Source organism: Gossypium arboreum, chromosome 1 (assembly GCF_025698485.1).
Source record: "Gossypium arboreum isolate Shixiya-1 chromosome 1, ASM2569848v2, whole genome shotgun sequence".
NCBI classification, from domain to species: Eukaryota; Viridiplantae; Streptophyta; class Magnoliopsida; order Malvales; family Malvaceae; genus Gossypium; species Gossypium arboreum.
In genome coordinates, this window is record NC_069070.1 from 35,516,632 (window position 1) to 35,534,974 (window position 18,343).

An 18,343-nucleotide genomic window follows, 5' to 3' on the forward strand; every position below is an offset into this window, starting at 1 on the left:
ATGAAATAAAGGTGTTCTTGAGATCAAATGATGAATTAGTAAACTTGGTTCTTGTTTAGGACTATTTTGTAAAGGAATTTTAGTTTTGAATATAGGGATTAATATGAAATTATGTAAAAATTCAGCATGTAAATTTGTGAAATTTTCAAGTGTTAAAGGCTGATTTGGGATGCTGTTAAATTCAGTTTTGGAGTATTAAGGGTTAAATGTGAAATTTTAATAATTTCAATTTTTAAGGGCTAAATTGAACAAAGTGTAAAAATTTAGGAAAGATTTGTAAAATAAAATTGATAAATTGATAAATTGATAAATTGAACTTAATCATTATATAGATCAAGAATGGAACTGTACGAAGGATAACCGGGGAAAAGGAAAAGTCACATATTAGTCCTTACAAATCTACTTGATAGCCAAATATACTAGGTAAGTTCACAGTATAAATAAATATATATTCATTTATATCCTGTGTTATTATGATTTGATTTAATTGTATTTGATGTTAGTTTTTATTATAAATTGTTGCAAATAAGTACAGCTGAAAAAGTGAATATTTGGTAGTTGTTGAACATTTGAGAATTATTATTTTTTATGATTTTGGAATGAACTTAGTTGTTTGGAAACATGCGTACGAATATATTTTTGGAAGTGCCTCTAAATTATTAAATGTGGTAAATTCTATTAAAATGCTCGTTTGAACGTAGTAAACAATTAGGATACCATTGGCATGCCAATAGGGTTTGAACGCGCAATTTAATAGGTTTGCACTTTGGTGCCTCTCTTAGCATTCTGATGCTCTCTGGTGTGATATGGTTACCCAAGTTTCGAGTCATGTTACTATAGTTCATCGAGCTATGAAAAATTTGTGATTAATCTTATAATGATTTGATTTTTTTGATGTTTACCCATTAGAAGGTTTGTATCACAATATAATCATACAAGAATGTTTTATGTGGGTGTTGATGGGATGAAATGTAAATATATATATATATATATGGATTTTGATTAAACCATTGATGAGCATGAAGTATATGATGAACTACTTCAGTACTAATTCTATGTGTTCTCGTAAATAATTTTCAAGTTTAATTAATCTAAGTTATTTTAATTTTCAAATGTTTAATTGAGGTAAGTTGATTTGAATTTTAGCTACGAACTTACTAAGTTACTTAAGCTTACTTGGTTTGTTTTTGTTTTCTATAGTTAACATTTTGCGGAACTGGTTAGACAGACCAACTTCAAGGCTCACACTATCAAACTCTTGTTTCTGTAGTTTCTAATTTGTTATTTTTGGTATTTTCAGTTTTGTGGCATGTATACAGGGTGTTGAAGTTGATGAATTTAAAACTCTAGTTAGATTTGAATTGTGGTTAAAGTTGGCATATGATGTTAAGTTTTATGTTTCATGATCAACTTGTGATGAATATGGTAAAACTAATTAGGTATATCATATTGATTCTATTTTGTGAGATGATGATTTGTGACATTTGATGGTAAACATGATTTTGGTATTTGGTATCTTGAAATGGTAACTTGTCGTTTGATGTCTTCCTTGGAGATTTGTTGTTGAAATGGCTATTTTGTTTTGATAATCTTTTGGAACTTTGGTTGGGATATATTGGCATTAGAAAGTTTGGTATAAATGCTTGATTATGGCATATGTTGTTTGGAATTTATTTGATAATTGAATATGGTTGATTTGTTGGTTATTGTTTATATTGAAATGTGATGCCAATTAGGGCATATTGGTTAGGCACATAGGTTAAATGTGAATTAGTATTTTTTGGCATGTTTTGTTACATTTTTAATAGGTTAATGTGGTGATAAATGCATGGCTTGGTGTTTAACAAATTGTAGGTGAATTGGCTTGTGTTTGAAGGTATTTTGGGCACACACAATCTGGGACAAGGTTTGCCACACGACCGTGTGTCTTACACGATTACATGACTCTGTCATGTGGCCTCTTTGATTTTTGGTGTAGGTTTGTTCACACGGTCACATAGAGTTACATGGCCTGGCCATACGGCCATGTTCCTAAGCAATACGTGCTGAGCTCTGTCACACGGTCGTGTGACCCCTGTTTTCACTTTTTACTAAAAAATTTGTAAAAGTTTCATTTTAATCTAGAATTGTTCACGGTTTGTTTTAAATGTTTCGTAAGTTTAAGTTAGGTCTCGTTTTGATTGAATAGCATGAAAATGATTGCAAATGAATTATTTGGTTATTTTTTAATTAAATTGTGAACAATGTTAAAAGTTTTATGGTTGTAATATCTCATAGCTTGAACTAGGCGACCGGACTGGGTATAGGATGTTATAGTTCAACCCGTGTGGCTCCTTCAGCTTGCTCCGACACTCTAGTTTTCACTCGTTTTTCGCTTCTTGTTTTCCCAAGTGCTCTTTTAAATATTAAAACATAAATTTAAAAGATTAGGTGTATAAAATTTACAATTAACATCGAATAATCACCCAAAAATGCGTTAAGAATAAGGTTAAAACATGTTACCTTTAGACTTATCAAAAATTAAATAAAAAAGGAAGAATGCTTATGTTTTAGCAAGCCGTAAAAGGAACTTGTAGAAGCAAAGGGACAAAATGAAATCAAAGAAGAGAATTAAAATATATATAACAGAAGTCAAATGTACCAGATTCAGTCAAGAGTTGGGCGAAAAGTTCAAAGTGACAAAGGCTCAATCCAAAAGATCAAGGAGAAAGTCTCCAGAAGAGGAACACATCGAAGTCAAGTGGATATCAAACGATGATGGATAGAGATGAAGAGCTTTTCTGTTAGAACTTGGGGTTCAAATCAGTAGAGTTTCAGGCCATTTCAAGGAAAATTAAACCTTAAAGTTGAAATAGGAGGAAAAAACTTTGATTTGGTGTTCTTTATTGGAGGACGAAGAGGTTGGATAGTGACAAGATTACTATAATACAACTACAAATAAGGTCCCTAAAACCTTAAAACTTTTGAATGGTTCAATAACCAACTTGTAACATCTTTGAATTGAATGACCAAAGTGTAAACTTACTAATAGTTGAGTGCTCTTAGGGTGTAGTTTCCCTATAATGAAAAGTAAGTTAACGACCATATTTGATTTCCATTACAGTTGATGAACAACTTGTAACTTTCAAATAGTTTAGTGACCAACTTGTAACTTTTTAAAATTGAGTGACCAAAATGTAAGGTTACTAATAATTGAGTGATTTTAAATGTAGCTTATCTATTATTTTATTACTATAGGGAAAAACAGATATTTGAAATTTTTTGAATTTGTAATTAAACAAAAACAAAATACTCAAAAGCTATTATGTAACAACCCGATTTTGGGCTTTGTCAGAATAGTGGTTTCGGGACCACTAACCTGAGGTTGGAGAAATTATTTTTGATATTATTTTATGTGTTATGGCATAATTATATGAGAGTATGAAAATTTTGGTGAATTAATTTTATCGATTTCATGCTTAATTGTGAAAAAGGACTAAATCGCATAAAGTGAAAAAGTCCTATTTTGATAACTAAATGTGTTAAATTGCCAAGGAACCTTAATTGGGAGTATTTAAAGGGCAAATAGACCCTTTTTAGGAGAGTGGCCGGCCATAGGGGGACAAGAAAGGTCAAATGTCAAATATTAGGTGTGTTTGGTAACTTAAATGAATAAACTAAAAATAAAAGAAAGAGAAAAAGATATCATCTTCTTCTCACTTCCTTTTCCACTGAAAATACCAACAAATTGAGGGTTTTGGAAGCTTAAAATTTGCAGCCACTCTCCATCTTTGAAAGTAAGTGATTTAGACAGCCTTACTTGATAACTTTTTTGTGTTTTTGGAACTCCTAAAGCTTAATCTAGCTATTGAGGGGACTATTTTGCAAAATGGTTGATATTCTAGGGATTTACCATGAAAGGATTTTAATATTTGTTGAGTTTTTATGAAAGAAAATGAATCCTAGTTGTTTGATAAACAACTTCTATGAAATGGTGTTCATGAAAAACACCTAAAATGGATTATTTTGTAAAGTAAAAAAATAGAGGATAAATGTATGAAATGTTTGAATTTGTGGGTTTCTATAAGAGTAAAAAGGGTTCGGCTAGGCTTAGGATTTGAAGAAATTCGATAAAAATTGATTTTCGGACCTAGGGGTAAAATAGTCATTTTACAAAAGTATAGGGGCAAAATGATCATTTTACCCAATTACAAATTGTTGAGTACCTAGATAAATAAAATGATTAAATTTGTAAAATTTTATCATTATAGATCAAGAAGTGCAGAATTCGGGCCTAGACCAAGGGAAAGTTAAACGAGTGAACTAAGCCGAGCAAGTCGTCTACATTTTGTAATCCGAGGTAAGTTGTATGCAAATAATACAACTACATTGTTATTAAATGTGTTTCAATTGATATGGTATAAATTTCTTGGTTGTGGAAATGATTATATATGATGAATATTAAGATAGTAAAACTCCCGTTTGAATCTTAGGAACTAAATCAGATATTTGTGTCCTGACATTCGGGTTATTTGTGTGCTAGTGTAAGACATGTCTGGGACATACATCGGCCACATTATGAGAGCCAGTGTAAAATCATGTCTGGGACATGGCATCGGTATTGAGACGAGAGCCAGTGTAAGACATGTCTGGGACATGCATCGGCTACAAGATGTGTCAGTGTAAGACCATGTCTGGGACATAGCATCGGCACGGATATGTGAGAGATAGTGTAAGACCATGTCTGGGACATGGCGTCGGCCTCAATTTTGATAGTCAGTGTAAGACCATATCTGGACGTGGCATCAACTTGATGAACGAGCCAGTGTAAAACCATGTCTGGGACATGGCATTGGCATCATACGCTATGTTTGAGGCTTAATGAATATCTGATAGCATTCCAAATGGTTCAATGGTGAGAGTTTCAATTTAAGTTTAACGAGAAAATTATAACCATGTTGTGAGTGGTACAGGTATCTATTTGAAAAGTATGAGATGAGAGCTTAAAATATGCTATGTGAATTGTACTGGGTAGTGACAAGTAAGTTGTGCTTATGCCTACTTTTGCATTATGAGTTTGATAATGGATGGTAAAGTTATTGTTATATTTATTGCATGCAACTTACTAAGCTTTATGTTTACTCTCATTTCCTTTCCATTTTCTTATAGTGCCGCCAAAGTAGCTCGAGGATCATTACTTACGTCGGAGAAGCCAGTCACACTATCACCTGAAGCACTCTGTATAGTTAGATCTTTTATTTTGATTATGACATGTATAGGACCCTGACTTTCAAGTTTTGTGTCATTGTTAATTGGCTAAATGTGTTGGCTCACTTTAGCATTTGATTCATTTTGTATAAGGCCATGGAAAAATGGCCAACATTAAAAGTTATTATGTGAATGCAAACTAGTCTTTTATGAATGTGAAATTGTTGGCATGGTTGAATATATGTAATGTGTATAGGTCTGGACGATGGTTGTTTGGTTGTGAAAAATCATATTAAGTTAAACTTTGATATGTTGGTTGGTATTATGTTGTGTTTCAGGGTAGCAACGGGCTTGGTAGATAGCCCTGTATTGTCCACACGAGTAGACTCACGGGCGTGTTTCTAGGCCGTGTGTGACATACGGTCAGCCCTATGGGCGTGTGGTTTAGCCATGTGTCCCCTGCACGTAAAATTTGCAAGTCAGAATGCATGGGGGAGTAAAAACACGGGCAGAGACACGGCCATGTGTCTCAGCTGTGTGGAGGACATGGCTTCTGGCCACAGACGTGTGTCTTGGCCATGTTCCCCTTATTAGATGCTGACGTCAGAAACAGAATGTTATGGCTATGTAAGGGACAGGGCCATAGACATAGGCGTGTGCCAAGCCGTGTGAAAATCCCTGTAGGTTCAAAATTTGGAATTTATTTCGCATGGGCATGGGACACGCATGCACGAGCGTGTCCCTAGGTGCTTAGGCCGTGTGTGTTACATAGGCCATCAGCATGGCCATGTCACAAGGGCCACACGGGCGTGTGCCCTGCTTCAAGTGAAAATTTTTCAATAGTTTTCAAAGATGTTGGGATCATTCCCGTGATATTTCCAAAGCGTGATTTGGGCTTCATAAGCCAATATTAATAGCTTATAGATTGAAAAGGAAAAGTTTTAAGTTGGACCTAGTTCTTATAACTCAGAAATGATCGTATACATGTATTTAAATGTGGTAATGCCCCGTATTCCGTTCCAGCGTAGGTTACGGGTATGGGGTGTTACATATTAGGGCTCGACTTAAAAAAACTTGAATTTAAGATATATAAGTGAATAGAATTTTTGTAAACTACTGTTTAACTTAAGTAGTTTGTGTGTTTAATGGAGTTTTTTTTAAATTTATATTTAAAAAATAATTAGACCTCGAATATAAAAAATAAATGGGTAAATAAAACCAATAGCCACTCAACTTTGAGGTAGCTTATAAAACAGTCATTGGGTTTCATTTCAGTCACTCAACTTTGAAAAAATAACAAAACAGTCACATTATTAAAAAGTGACAAATCAGTCACCCATTAACATTTTCCATCACAGGCTTAACGGGATAGCTGGCGTGGCCAGTTAACTAGCTAATGTGGCTAGTTAACTTGCCACATTGGATGAGTAGTCAAAGGGTCAAAAAGAAAAGAAAAGATTATTCATCCCTCTCTATGTCTTTCTTCTTTTTCTTCTCATCTTTCTCTTCATCTTCTTCTCCCTCAACCTATTTCTCTTTATGCTTCTTTTCTTTTTCTTTGTTCTGCTCTCCTTTCTCTTCATATTCTTTCTCCCTCAACATTGTCTTTTATCATCTCCTAAATTCGGGTCTTTTTCTTTCAATCCAAATGGTTTGTTGCTTGACAAAAGCCAAAGGGTCAAACTCATAACAGAACAATGGCTACAAATCAGGAGCCACAACAACAACAACTATTGAACAACCCCAAGCCACCCGCATCCCTGAAAAACCAAGCACTCAAGCACCATGGAAGCCAGTGGTTCCAATCAAACATGAATAGACTATTGGATTCAAAGAAAAAGAAATGACCAATAATTGGTAAATGCAAATTTCAAAGCATTAGGTGACATAACATGGTACTGATTCAGATTTCAATTTCCAGCCCCAAAAATTCATTCCAAGTTAAAATTTCGATAATAACAAATAAAATAGGTCCATAATACAAAAATCCAAATAGATATTCAAAAGAAAAATGAACTCGGCATTACACATTTGAAGTTCAATGGCAAATAATATAAATGAAGGTAAATAAGTAAGGGCTTGATTGTATTGCTGCATGAAACTTAGTTCATATCAATGAGGATCTCACCTCTTCTTGGCAGCCTCTTCATCCTTCTTCTGCAATGTGGGCAAAGTCACAAATAATATAAAAAATAAAGTCAAGAAAAAATAGTTGAAAAAATAAACACCCTAATTACCTTCTTTACACCTCTGACTTTCCTAGCCCTGTTTTTCCTTTCCTTCATCTGCTTTCTAGACTTTTCAACCTTGGTATCAAGTCCATTCTATCATTGGAAGATAAGAACTTAAGAATCAATACATAAACTATGTATGTGCATTAGCATATGCACTCAACTTGTGCGACAGAGAGCGTTGGCTATGAAGGCATAGATGCCGTGGAGGCGTAGTCGTCTTTGAGTTCTCAGATTTTGACCCTTAGGAATCGTTGGTACAAAAGCTCCTTCCATTTTTTCATTTTCTTCTCCTCTTCTTCTTTTTCTCCATTTCTTCTCTTATTCTTCTTTTTTTCTCTTCTTCTTCTACTATCCAGGGCTCTTAAATGGGTTTAGGGTTAAAAAGGACTATTTAAATGAAATGCAATGTTACTTTTTTGTTACCTCTATAACGGAAAATGATTAAAAGGACTATTTTGTTATTTTTTTAAAGTTGAATGATTGAAATGAAACCTATGTGACTATTTTGTTAGCTACCCAAAGTTAAGTGACTGTTGGTGTAATTTACCCAAAATAATTTTAAAATTGAAGATACAAATTAAGCTCCTTTATTGATAGAATAAAAGATTATAAGCTAAGAAACTATATAGGATTGCCTTGAATTATTACATTAAATCTATATCATCAAACTATATAAAAATAAATAAATAATAAAACCCTAAATGAACGTCATGTAATAAATGTGGGAGAAACTGTAAACCATAATAAAATCCTAAATCGATCATCAAAATGTAATTTAAGTTATTCATAAGTGATTATTTTTGCAATTTCTCCTAAAAAGATTGCACAGTTTCAGTTTCGGATAAACAAATGAAACACGTCCCGTCCCTTCTGTCTTCCGTTTAACAGCTCCCTTGACTCCCATTCGACCTAGAAAACGGAACGGAGTTTCCCGTTTTTTATTCTTTTAAACTATGGGTAACTGCAATGGTCTTCCGTCCACCGGTAACCAGTTCCAACCACTATCCGACTCCGGCGTTAGTCTCCTCGATGGTGGCATCAACGTCCAACCTGCCCCACCACCGCCAAGACCTCAACAATCTTCAACCCACCACCATCCTTCACCTGCCGTCGGTCGTGTCCTCGGCCGTCCCATGGAAGACGTCCGTTCAACTTACGTCTTCAGCGGAGAGCTCGGCCGTGGGCAGTTTGGTATTACCTACTTGGTAACTCACAAAAAAACCAAGCAGCAGTTCGCTTGTAAATCTATCCCCAAGCGTAAGCTTATCAACCGTGAAGATATCGAAGATGTCCGCCGTGAAGTACAAATTATGTACCACCTCACCGGCCACAGGTTTCTTCCCCTAATAAAAAACTTTATAGCTTTTCATTTTTTATTTTGTAACTTAAAAAAAAAAAGGTCTTAGTAAATGGGTTTTGAAAGGAATATTGTGGAGCTGAAAGGGGCCTATGAGGATCACCAATCAGTGAATTTGATTATGGAACTGTGTGCTGGAGGGGAGTTATTTAATCGGATTATAGCTAAAGGTCATTTTTCAGAGAGGAAAGCAGCTAATTTGTGTAGGCAGATAGTGATGATGCTGCATTATTGTCATTCCATGGGGGTAATGCATAGGGATTTGAAGCCTGAGAATTTCTTATTCTTGAATAAGGATGAGGATTCTCCGTTGAAAGCTACTGATTTCGGGCTCTCTGTGTTTTTTAAGCCAGGTGAGCTATTTTGTGGTCTCTCGATTGAGTATGGGTGCATAAGGACTAGAGACTTATTGTGCTGGACAGTAATTATAGCTATAGTCAGTCATTATGTATTGTGGAATACTGAAATGATGGAAACTTCATATCGAAGATCTTTATTGATCGATGTTTCTAGGCACAAAATGCTACTACTTAAAGTATATGTTGAATTCTCATGTTTTAGCCACAGTTCATCTAACAGGAGTAAGGTAGTTCCTCACCTTATTATCGAATGATGGGTATCAACTAGAAAGCTTCTCTACTGATGCAGGAGATGTTTTTAAGGACCTTGTTGGAAGTGCTTATTATGTTGCTCCAGAAGTATTGCGCCGGCGCTATGGACCTGAAGCTGATATTTGGAGTGCTGGGGTGATTCTTTACGTTCTTCTTAGTGGGGTACCACCATTCTATGGAGGTACTTAATTATAAAATCTTCATTTTAATGTACTACAGCTACATTCCTTTTATAGGTGTTGGGAACTTTGTAGTTTTAAATTTCGATGATATGCAGTTGAGTGTATATATAATATATTAATTAAGAGCTGATTGTTAATGAGCTCTGCTCAGTGGTGGATGAGTGAGACATCTGACAATGCCGCTTTTGATCTTGTATGCAGAAACTGAGCAGAGTATCTTTGATTCTATTCTTAGGGGAAATATTGATTTCTCGTCTGATCCATGGCCTTCCATTTCCAGCAGTGCCAAAGATCTCGTGAGGAAGATGCTACGGGATGATCCTAAAGAACGACTTTCAGCATCTGAAGTCTTAAGTTAGTTTTTCCTTTTCTGTCATTTTTTTAATTGAATTTCAAGGCCCTATGAACTCATTATGGTTTCTTGCAAGTTAAAAGCCTTGGACTTGAAAGTTGAATACTATCAAGTTGCCTGCCAAATTCATATTTTGAATCTTAGTTTTCCTTCAAGTTTCTTGGTAGTCCTTTAAAAGAGAATGAAGCTTCATTTACAAATTGCACCACAGATCATCAATGGATGCGTGAAGACGGTGATGCATCTGATAAGCCTCTTGATATTGCTGTTTTAACTAGAATGAAGCAATTCAGCGCAATGAACAAACTCAAAAAGGTTGCTCTAAAGGTAAAGTGCTCTTTTCGTCACCATTTTGAAATATTAGTCTTTCGAGCTCCAAAACTTCATAAATGTGAAAAAGAGGGAAATTGGTTTAAAAGATCCATCTTCAATAGAACAAAGCTAAAGATGGCCGTGTTAATGTGATATGCCTCTTTTCTGAAACACTGTTCTTTGGTTGACCTTGTTGCCCAAGTGCATTTTGTTTGTGCTAAATTTGAAAGATCGGTCTTCTATTCAAGTATATGTAAGATCTAGGTGGCCTTGGCATCATCATTATCTATCATTATTAGTTATTTTCTTTTTCTTTCTCTCCTTTCAGGTAATTGCTGAGAATCTGTCTGAAGAAGAAATTATTGGTTTGAAGGAGATGTTCAAATCCATGGACACCGACAACAGTGGAACAATTAGCTTCGAGGAGTTAAAAACGGGCCTTCCTAAACTTGGTACTAAGCTTTCCGAGTCTGAAGTGAGGCAGCTAATGGAAGCGGTATGTCTTGGTTCTTTTATAAATATCCGGCCTGATAATCAGTTAATCACTGTGCTTTTAAACAATTTACTTGAAACTCCAATCTAACTATGCACAATTATTATCTCGACGGGACAACATTGCTTTCCTTGTAGAGCTGGTCACTACACTCTAGGGGCTGGCTTAGATATCTGACAGTAAGCTAATATGTGATTAAAAAGTATGCTCAACATGTCATTTTATGCATTGCAACACTCCATTTCAGCATCCAAGCATGGTATTGTTCATTAAATGTGCTATTACTTGAATAATAAGAATTTGACAAATAACCGGAAAAAGCATAGATGATTATCTTGTGCAAAACATTCTTCAGAACTTTGCTGTGGTATATAACCTTTTATTAATTTCCCAGGCCGACTTTGATGGAAATGGAGCAATTGATTACATCGAGTTTATAACAGCTACAATGCACATGAATAGAACAGAAAGAGAAGAACACTTGTATACTGCCTTTCAATACTTTGACGAGGACAATAGCGGGTAATTTGTCTTACCATCTGTTATATTACATAACCATTTTCGTGTAATTTCCATTCCTTAATCATATCTTCCCATGTAATAACTGAAGGTGTTTATTTGCTACTCGAATTTAGGTTTATTACAATGGAAGAGCTAGAGCAGGCCCTTAGGAAGTATAATATGGGTGACGAGAAAACAATAAAAGAGATAATTGCAGAAGTTGACACTGACAGGGTATACTTCTTCATTTCTAGAAGACAAATATCTGTTCTTATATCTTAACATGCTATTCTTAAGATGCCATGTTTGTCCCGCAGGATGGGAGAATTAACTACGATGAGTTCGTTGCCATGATGAGAAAAGGCAATCCAGAGTTGGTTGCTAGTCGACGTTGCAAGTAAGCTAAATGCAAAGCTTGCATGTCTGCTGGCTTCTAATTCATGTCTCAATTGGTGTGTTAATTTGTATGGTTTTGTTATGACCACAATCTCGTCCCTTTTCGGTTTCGATGCTTGGGATCATTAGGTAGTCCTCGTGTTTCAAAATCATTAATGGTTTGTCTAGTCCTGCCTTTGTTATCGAAATGGACTAGATTGCCCTCAAACTGCAAGAGAACTTTTCTATATCGAGGTTCAACTGATTTTTTGGTAGAATGCTGGACTCCCGAAACTAAAAACGAGCTTCAAACTTTCCTTGGACACGTTGTTGAGTTTTGTGCTTACTTGTGCACTGAGCCATTGCTAGACCACGATTATACCACTGAAGTTTGGCTACTTGACTCGACACTTCCAGAAAACTGCTGCTGCAAATCCTTTCCGTGTCGGGCGAATAAGCTCGTGACTAGGAACTGAATGAACTCTTGCAGATGCTACAGTTTCAACCAGTTAATTTAATATGTTTCTCAGATGTTAGTTTTATACAGAACAACGGTTTCACCTTGCTTTTGTTCAAACAAATCCACCCCCATACCCAAAGAAGACGGCAGAGAACATGGCTTTATTTCTGGAAGGGATAAATTTCAAACACAAACCTGCTTTGTGATATATTAATTTTGGTTTGGTGAAATTATATGTATGGAATTTTGATTTTGGTTCAATTTTATAAAGAAATTTATTTTGATTCAATTGTATGTATTTAAAAAGTAAAGTTAAAAAGTCAATTGAATTTTAATTCAATTGGTGTGAGTATGTATGTGCTTAAGTAAATATAATCTTTCAATATAAGAGTTTGGAATTTATACTTAAAAAAATGCTTTGAGTACATGTACTCTTTGTATTTTTGGAATTAATTTTCATAACTTTTGTTTTAAAGAATTTTATTTCTACTTTTCGGATTTAAAATTTAAATTCAATTGCTAACACAATTAAAATTCTTTTGTTTATATTGCATTTGTTTAGTTACACTAACTAATTTAATAAAAAATGAAAATACTAATAATTTGATCTAAATTTTAATATTTAAAAATTAAAAGAATTAAATTCTTAAAATAAAAATATAAAATTAAATTTTAAATTTATAAATAATTTATTGATGTATAGCATATTTTACTTAAAAGTTAAATATAATTCCACATATGCTATATATAATATATAAATATAAAATAATGTTAATAGATTGTGACTAACTAGGACCAAAGTTGTCTAAAATAGTTAATATTAGAATTTGTATCACTTTTATATATTATAAAGTGTTCTATATATATATATAGTATTTTTATCATAATAATTTATATTATATTAATTTAACACCTATATATCTTAATTTGTATATATTATATCGTATTTTCTGTTTTCTGTTATATGTTTTAATTTAATCTTATCATGTCCATAATTATGATATGAAAAATATATATTTTAAGATAAACTGTCTTAATCTAGGCATCAATATTTCTCATTTTTCAAATTTAATCACTCTTGTCCGGATCGTTGATTAATTATTGGAGATGCACAGTCCCACAGCCATGAAATTCTTTTATATGTAAATAAGGATAATTATTTTTTTAAGGTATTATATATAAAAATACAATGGCAATCTAGTGGTATATATATAAAGCTGACTATAAGGAAAAAAAAAAATTCTTTTTGGGTCAATCTGAATAAGTTCTTATTTTTATGTTTTTGGTCATTTTCTGTCTGGGATTTCCAGCTTTTAAGTGCAGTCTCGGTTTAATTATGAAAATTCAAACGAAAAAAGGAAAAATAGGGACTTTGATTAATTAGAAAACACATCTTCTTCCCCTTCCCTTTCGACTTTCTTTTAGGGGTTTTAAACAAAGAACACGAGAATCCACACGGCAAATTATGGTAAGTTTATTAAGTCACAATTTTTTTGCTTGTTTATCGAGAAAAATTTTTAGAAAAAAGAAAAATCCAATTTAGGCTTTATTATGAAGAACCCATTTGAGTGTTTGTTGTGATTTCTATGTTGATTTCGTTTTGAACAATGTGGAAAGTTGTTGCCTTTCAATTTAAGCGATCAACTGTGATCTACTGTAGCAAATGAAAGGTTATGAAGTCGATGTCGGATTTTTTTCATTTTTAATGAATGTTTTTGATTGATTATCTAATGGAAGTTGATCTTGTGATAATTAATGAACAACCCCATAAAATATTTCATGCAAATCTGTTTTTTTTTTTTTTTTTGTCTTGAAAGCAGGTTGACAGAAGCTATCAATGCAAAGATGTGCTAATCTTAGCTTATCAGAGTTTTGGTGTACTCTTTGGTGACCTAAGTATTTCACCACTTTATGCCTTTAAAAGCACATTCTCTGGGAATTTGAGTAATTATCAATCTGAAGATGTTATCTTTGGGGCCCTATCTTTGATTTTTTGGACTTTGACACTTCTTTCCTTGTTCAAACATGTCATTATTTTGTTAAATGCAGATGATAATGGTGAAGGTAAGGCTTGACTTTTTTGATCATATATTTACAATGTTATGAGTTTTCTGTAGTTGATTAGTGATAAACCTTCCGGGCTCATTTTCAGGAGGAATTTTTGCTTTGTATTCGCTCCTTTGTAGGCACGCCAAGTTTTCTCTGCTTCCCAATCATCAAACAGCAGATGAAGAGCTTTCTACGTATCACAATCCCCGTTACTCATACAGAAATCTGCAGTCTCCGACAGTCAAAAGGTTTGCCGAGAGGCATAAAAAGGCAAAAACTGCTTTGCTGCTTCTAGTTTTGTTTGGTACTTGCCTGCTTATTTGTGTTGGCTTTCTCACGCCGGCAATTTCCAGTATGTGCTTTTGTTTTCCTGTTATAACTTTTCCTAGTGCTAGTCATCATCATTGCTTAATTTCAGTGCTAATCGTTATTACTTGCAATTTTCAGTTCGTTCGGCCATTGAAGGGGTCAAAGTTCGATCAAGCGAACTGCATTATGGTAAATACAGCTCTCTGGAAAATAATGTTGATATTTTAACCTGTTTGTATGCATATTTTTCCATTTAGGCTGCTAACAATTTTGTCTATACACAGGTGTGGTGCTTATCATAGCCTGTATTTTGTTGGTTGGCCTCTTTGTTTTGCAACACCGTGGCACCTATAGAGTGGCCTTCATGTTTGCTCCCATTGTGATTTTATGGTCATTGTCCACTGCGGCTATTGGTGTTTACAATATCCTTAAGTGGAATCCGAGAGTTTACAAGGCCCTTTCTCCTTATTATATCTACACATTCTTTAGGGACACTAGATATGATGGTTGGATTTCTCTTGGAGGAGTTCTTTTGTGTGTCACTGGTAAACTCGAGATCTGGGATTCAATAGAAGTTAAATTGACAGTATCTTTGTTTTCTAGATTCATGCCTGCCTTTCTTGTCAACTGCAGGAGCTGAAGCTATGTTTGCTGACCTTGGCCAGTACACAGCTGCATCAATAAGGGTATGTAGACCAACTATTAAAGAGAACTTAATGCATTTAGTGCTTCTTGCTGGCATAATTAAGAAATAAGGGCTCCTGAGGCAAAATTTTATTCAGGCTTTGGCCCATTATGGAAAGAAAGGAAGTCTTTTTTCATAAAAGCATAACTAGAACACTGTTTATCTGTTCATTTTTTAACCAACTGAGCAGATTGGTGGCATTATGTTGTAATTCATCCTTAGTCTTGCAGTTCTTGAATCTACCTAAGCTTTTTGAGTTTGTTGAAATGTTCATTTTATTATTGATGCAAGGTTAAGAGTTCTGATCGGTTTTCTATAAGCATCTCTTAGTTGGCTTGCAGCTTCTTTTTCATATAATTCAATATGTTGTCCAAGAAAACTCTGAAAGCTTATTTCTGTATGCAGTTATCTTTTTTCTGCATAATTTACCCTTGTCTAGTGCTTCAATACATGGGGCAGGCTGCTTTTCTTTCAAAGAATTTTTCTGCAGTATCCACAAGCTTCTATGCTTCTATTCCAGGTAAGCTTCTACATTCTACTCTTCAAAATCGGGGCTATAAGGTTTCTATTTACAACATGCATAAAGGTTTCCCTAGCATTTATACTTTACGAAATTTTAAGCACAGTCCAAAAGACCAAAACATTTCTTTTATGTGTGAGTATATTATGCTTACACCATGTCATCAATATCCTTTCAATAGGACTTGTAAGTCGTAACTGTACAATTCTACTATAATTTATGGACTGTCAGCCATCCAATTCTTGTATTTGATCACTGTTAAACAAGAAAGATGTATATCCTTCTCCTAGAGTCACTTAAAAATTTATTTCGTTATTATTGTTTACAGAATATTCTTTCCATGTTTGTAGATTCTTTGTTTTGGCCAGTTCTTGTGATGGCAACTTTGGCTGCAATCGTCGCTAGCCAGTCTGTAATCTCTGCCACATTCTCTATCGTCAAACAATGCTATGCCATAGGATGTTTCCCTCGTGTCAAAGTTGTACATAAATCGAAATGGTTCCGTGGTCAGATATACATTCCAGAGATCAATTGGGTCCTTCTGGTTCTCTGTCTGGCAGTCACAGTTGGGTTTAGAGACATTAATCATTTCGGAAACGCTTATGGTAAGTTGTTTTCATTTTAAAGTATACTCTCAAATATTGGATTAAAATGCGACGCATATGTTTTGCTTCAACTGATTATATTTGCCTTAAAAATAGTAATCTTTATCCTGGCAAAAAATTCATACCGATGCATGGTGTATGTTCTTCGTATTTGTTGTAGAAATGGTGGGAAACCATAGTTTATAATGTTTTTTCTTCTTGTCTTTTGCCTTTTGGTAAGCAATTTACTATGCTTTTTGTATTAGTTAGATCTATTGAATATTAGTTTACGAAGACAAAGTGAAAGTTGTAAAGTTTTATCATTTTGCTTTGAAGGGGTGAGATTGAATGCTTTCAATTCATAGATAATGTCTTTCCTCTTTATCGTTCTTATCTGAGAGTATGATTGCAATCTTAATTGCAGGACTCACCTACATGTCTGCAATGTTTGTGACAACGTGGTTGACAGCATTGATAATTAATTTCGTGTGGGGTCAGAGTCTTGTGCTTGCCCTACTATTTGCCCTCTTCTTTGGGTCAATCGAGATAATCTTCCTATCGTCGTCTTTTATAAGAATCTCTAAAGGCGGATGGGTTCCTCTTGTTCTCTCTGTGATCTTCATGCTCATCATGTTCGTCTGGCATTATGGTTCTAGGAAAAAGTATTTATATGATTTGCACAACAAAGTACCCATGAAACAAATCCTGACACTGGGTCCTAGTCTCGGAATTGTCCGAGTCCCAGGGATAGGCCTTATTTTCACCGCGTTGGTTAGCGGAGTTCCGGCCACATTTACCCGTTTTTTAACCAATCTACCGACATTTTATCAAGTGGCTGTCTTTGTCTGTGAGAAGACTGTTCTTGTACCATATGTCCCTCAAAAAGAACGGTACCTCATAGGTCGTATTGGTCCCAAATCTTTCCGAATGTACCGCTGCATTGTTCGTAATGGTTACAAAGATGTGCAAAAGAACGAAGATGATTTTGAGAACGACCTTATCATGAGCATAGCAGAGTTTATCCAACTAGAAGCTGAAGGCTCTGGCACACTCGAAGGATCTGTCGACGGACGAATGGCTGTTGTAAGGACATCCGAAAAATTCGGCAAAAGGTTAGAAATATCCGAACTCGAACGAAATGGAGAAGCTAGCAGTTCAATGCCCCCTACCATTTTGAATAGTAGCAAGTCACACATATTACAGTACCTCCAATCCACATACGAGATGGAATCACCTGGATCCACCCTAAGGCGGCGTGTCCGATTCAAGCTGCAACCAGACATGAATTACAGGGACCCGAACGTGAAGGATGAGCTGTTGGAGCTAGTAGAAGCTAAGCAATCTGGGGTGGCATACGTATTAGGACACTCTCATATAAAAGCAAAAATGAATGCACCATGCTTGAAGAGATTTGTGATCCATGTGGCCTATTTATTCTTACGTAAAAACTGCAGGGCACCTGCCGTGGTACTCAACATTCCTCAGACATGTTTGATTGAGGTTGGCATGAACTATTATCTGTAGAGCTACAACTTTCTTTTCAAATAATTGTTTTTTTTTTTTTTTTTTTTTTTTTTAAGTTTCCAATAAGAGATGTTGAGGAAGTTTTAGCTGTGTCTACAATTTCTTTTTGCAATTATCTTCTTAAAATAACATTATAGGGAATTATTTTTGTTTCTTCAATTATAGAAAAACATATATAATTACTAAATATTAAATAAAAATAACATATTTGTTTTATAAAAATAATGGGTGGGTTTAAATGTGTACAATTTGAATTTAATGTAAATATTTAATCTTTGAAGTCTTGGAAGTTGGAATCTATATCTTCTTTTTAAATGCTCAATTTCTTTCATCTTTATTTCTGCCTTAGGAAGGCCCGAAAGGTTAGATTTTCCCACCTCGCCCTATCTTTCATTATAAATTTCATTTTTATATTTAAATATATTTTAATTAAAATAATAAGAAACACGTGTTTAATAAAATTTGCCGCATCACTTATAATAATAAAACTGAAAATGTATATTTTCTTTCACTCTGACTTATTGAATATATCTATTATTAATTTCCTTTTTCAAAATAAAGATAAAGTATTGTTTTATCATTACATCATAAAGACTATAGAATAAATT

At 34.4% G+C, this 18,343-nt stretch overlaps 2 protein-coding genes across 3 annotated transcripts; both read left to right on the forward strand.

The window, feature by feature from the left end:
- The first annotated feature begins 8,193 nt into the window (after positions 1-8,193).
- Positions 8,194-12,353, forward strand: LOC108460957 (calcium-dependent protein kinase 3-like). The gene is made up of 10 exons (XM_053028379.1): positions 8,194-8,754; positions 8,845-9,131; positions 9,427-9,570; positions 9,773-9,925; positions 10,135-10,250; positions 10,564-10,731; positions 11,123-11,250; positions 11,364-11,463; positions 11,547-11,626; positions 12,022-12,353. Exons 1-10 carry the CDS (start codon positions 8,375-8,377, stop codon positions 12,059-12,061), a joined length of 1,596 nt encoding a protein of 531 aa, XP_052884339.1. The 5' UTR covers positions 8,194-8,374; the 3' UTR covers positions 12,062-12,353.
- Positions 12,354-13,143: 790 nt separating this feature from the next.
- On the forward strand, positions 13,144-18,035 carry LOC108467306 (potassium transporter 3). 2 transcript variants are annotated; one of them, XM_017767930.2, is made up of 9 exons: positions 13,144-13,532; positions 13,882-14,128; positions 14,217-14,465; positions 14,561-14,611; positions 14,707-14,967; positions 15,056-15,108; positions 15,513-15,627; positions 15,978-16,232; positions 16,636-18,035. In XM_017767930.2, the coding sequence occupies exons 1-9, from the start codon at positions 13,530-13,532 to the stop codon at positions 17,733-17,735; spliced, it is 2,334 nt and encodes a 777-aa protein (XP_017623419.1). In that variant the 5' UTR covers positions 13,144-13,529; the 3' UTR covers positions 17,736-18,035. The 2 variants fall into 2 exon arrangements, with proteins under 2 accessions (XP_017623419.1, XP_017623420.1); XM_017767931.2 differs by having other exon boundaries at positions 13,148-13,532; positions 13,885-14,128.
- The last annotated feature ends 308 nt before the right edge of the window (positions 18,036-18,343 follow it).

Coding starts and splice junctions, on each gene's coding strand:
- LOC108467306 (XM_017767930.2), top strand. Junction 14,129..14,216: donor TGCAGATGATAATGGTGAAG/GTAAGGCTTGAC, acceptor GCTCATTTTCAG/GAGGAATTTTTGCTTTGTAT. Junction 15,628..15,977: donor CTTCTATGCTTCTATTCCAG/GTAAGCTTCTAC, acceptor CCATGTTTGTAG/ATTCTTTGTTTTGGCCAGTT.
- LOC108460957 (XM_053028379.1), top strand. CDS start 8,375: ATGGGTAACTGCAATGGTCTTCCGTCCACCGGTAACCAGTTCCAACCA. Junction 11,251..11,363: donor TTTGACGAGGACAATAGCGG/GTAATTTGTCTT, acceptor ACTCGAATTTAG/GTTTATTACAATGGAAGAGC. Junction 11,627..12,021: donor GTTGCTAGTCGACGTTGCAA/GTAAGCTAAATG, acceptor CGACACTTCCAG/AAAACTGCTGCTGCAAATCC.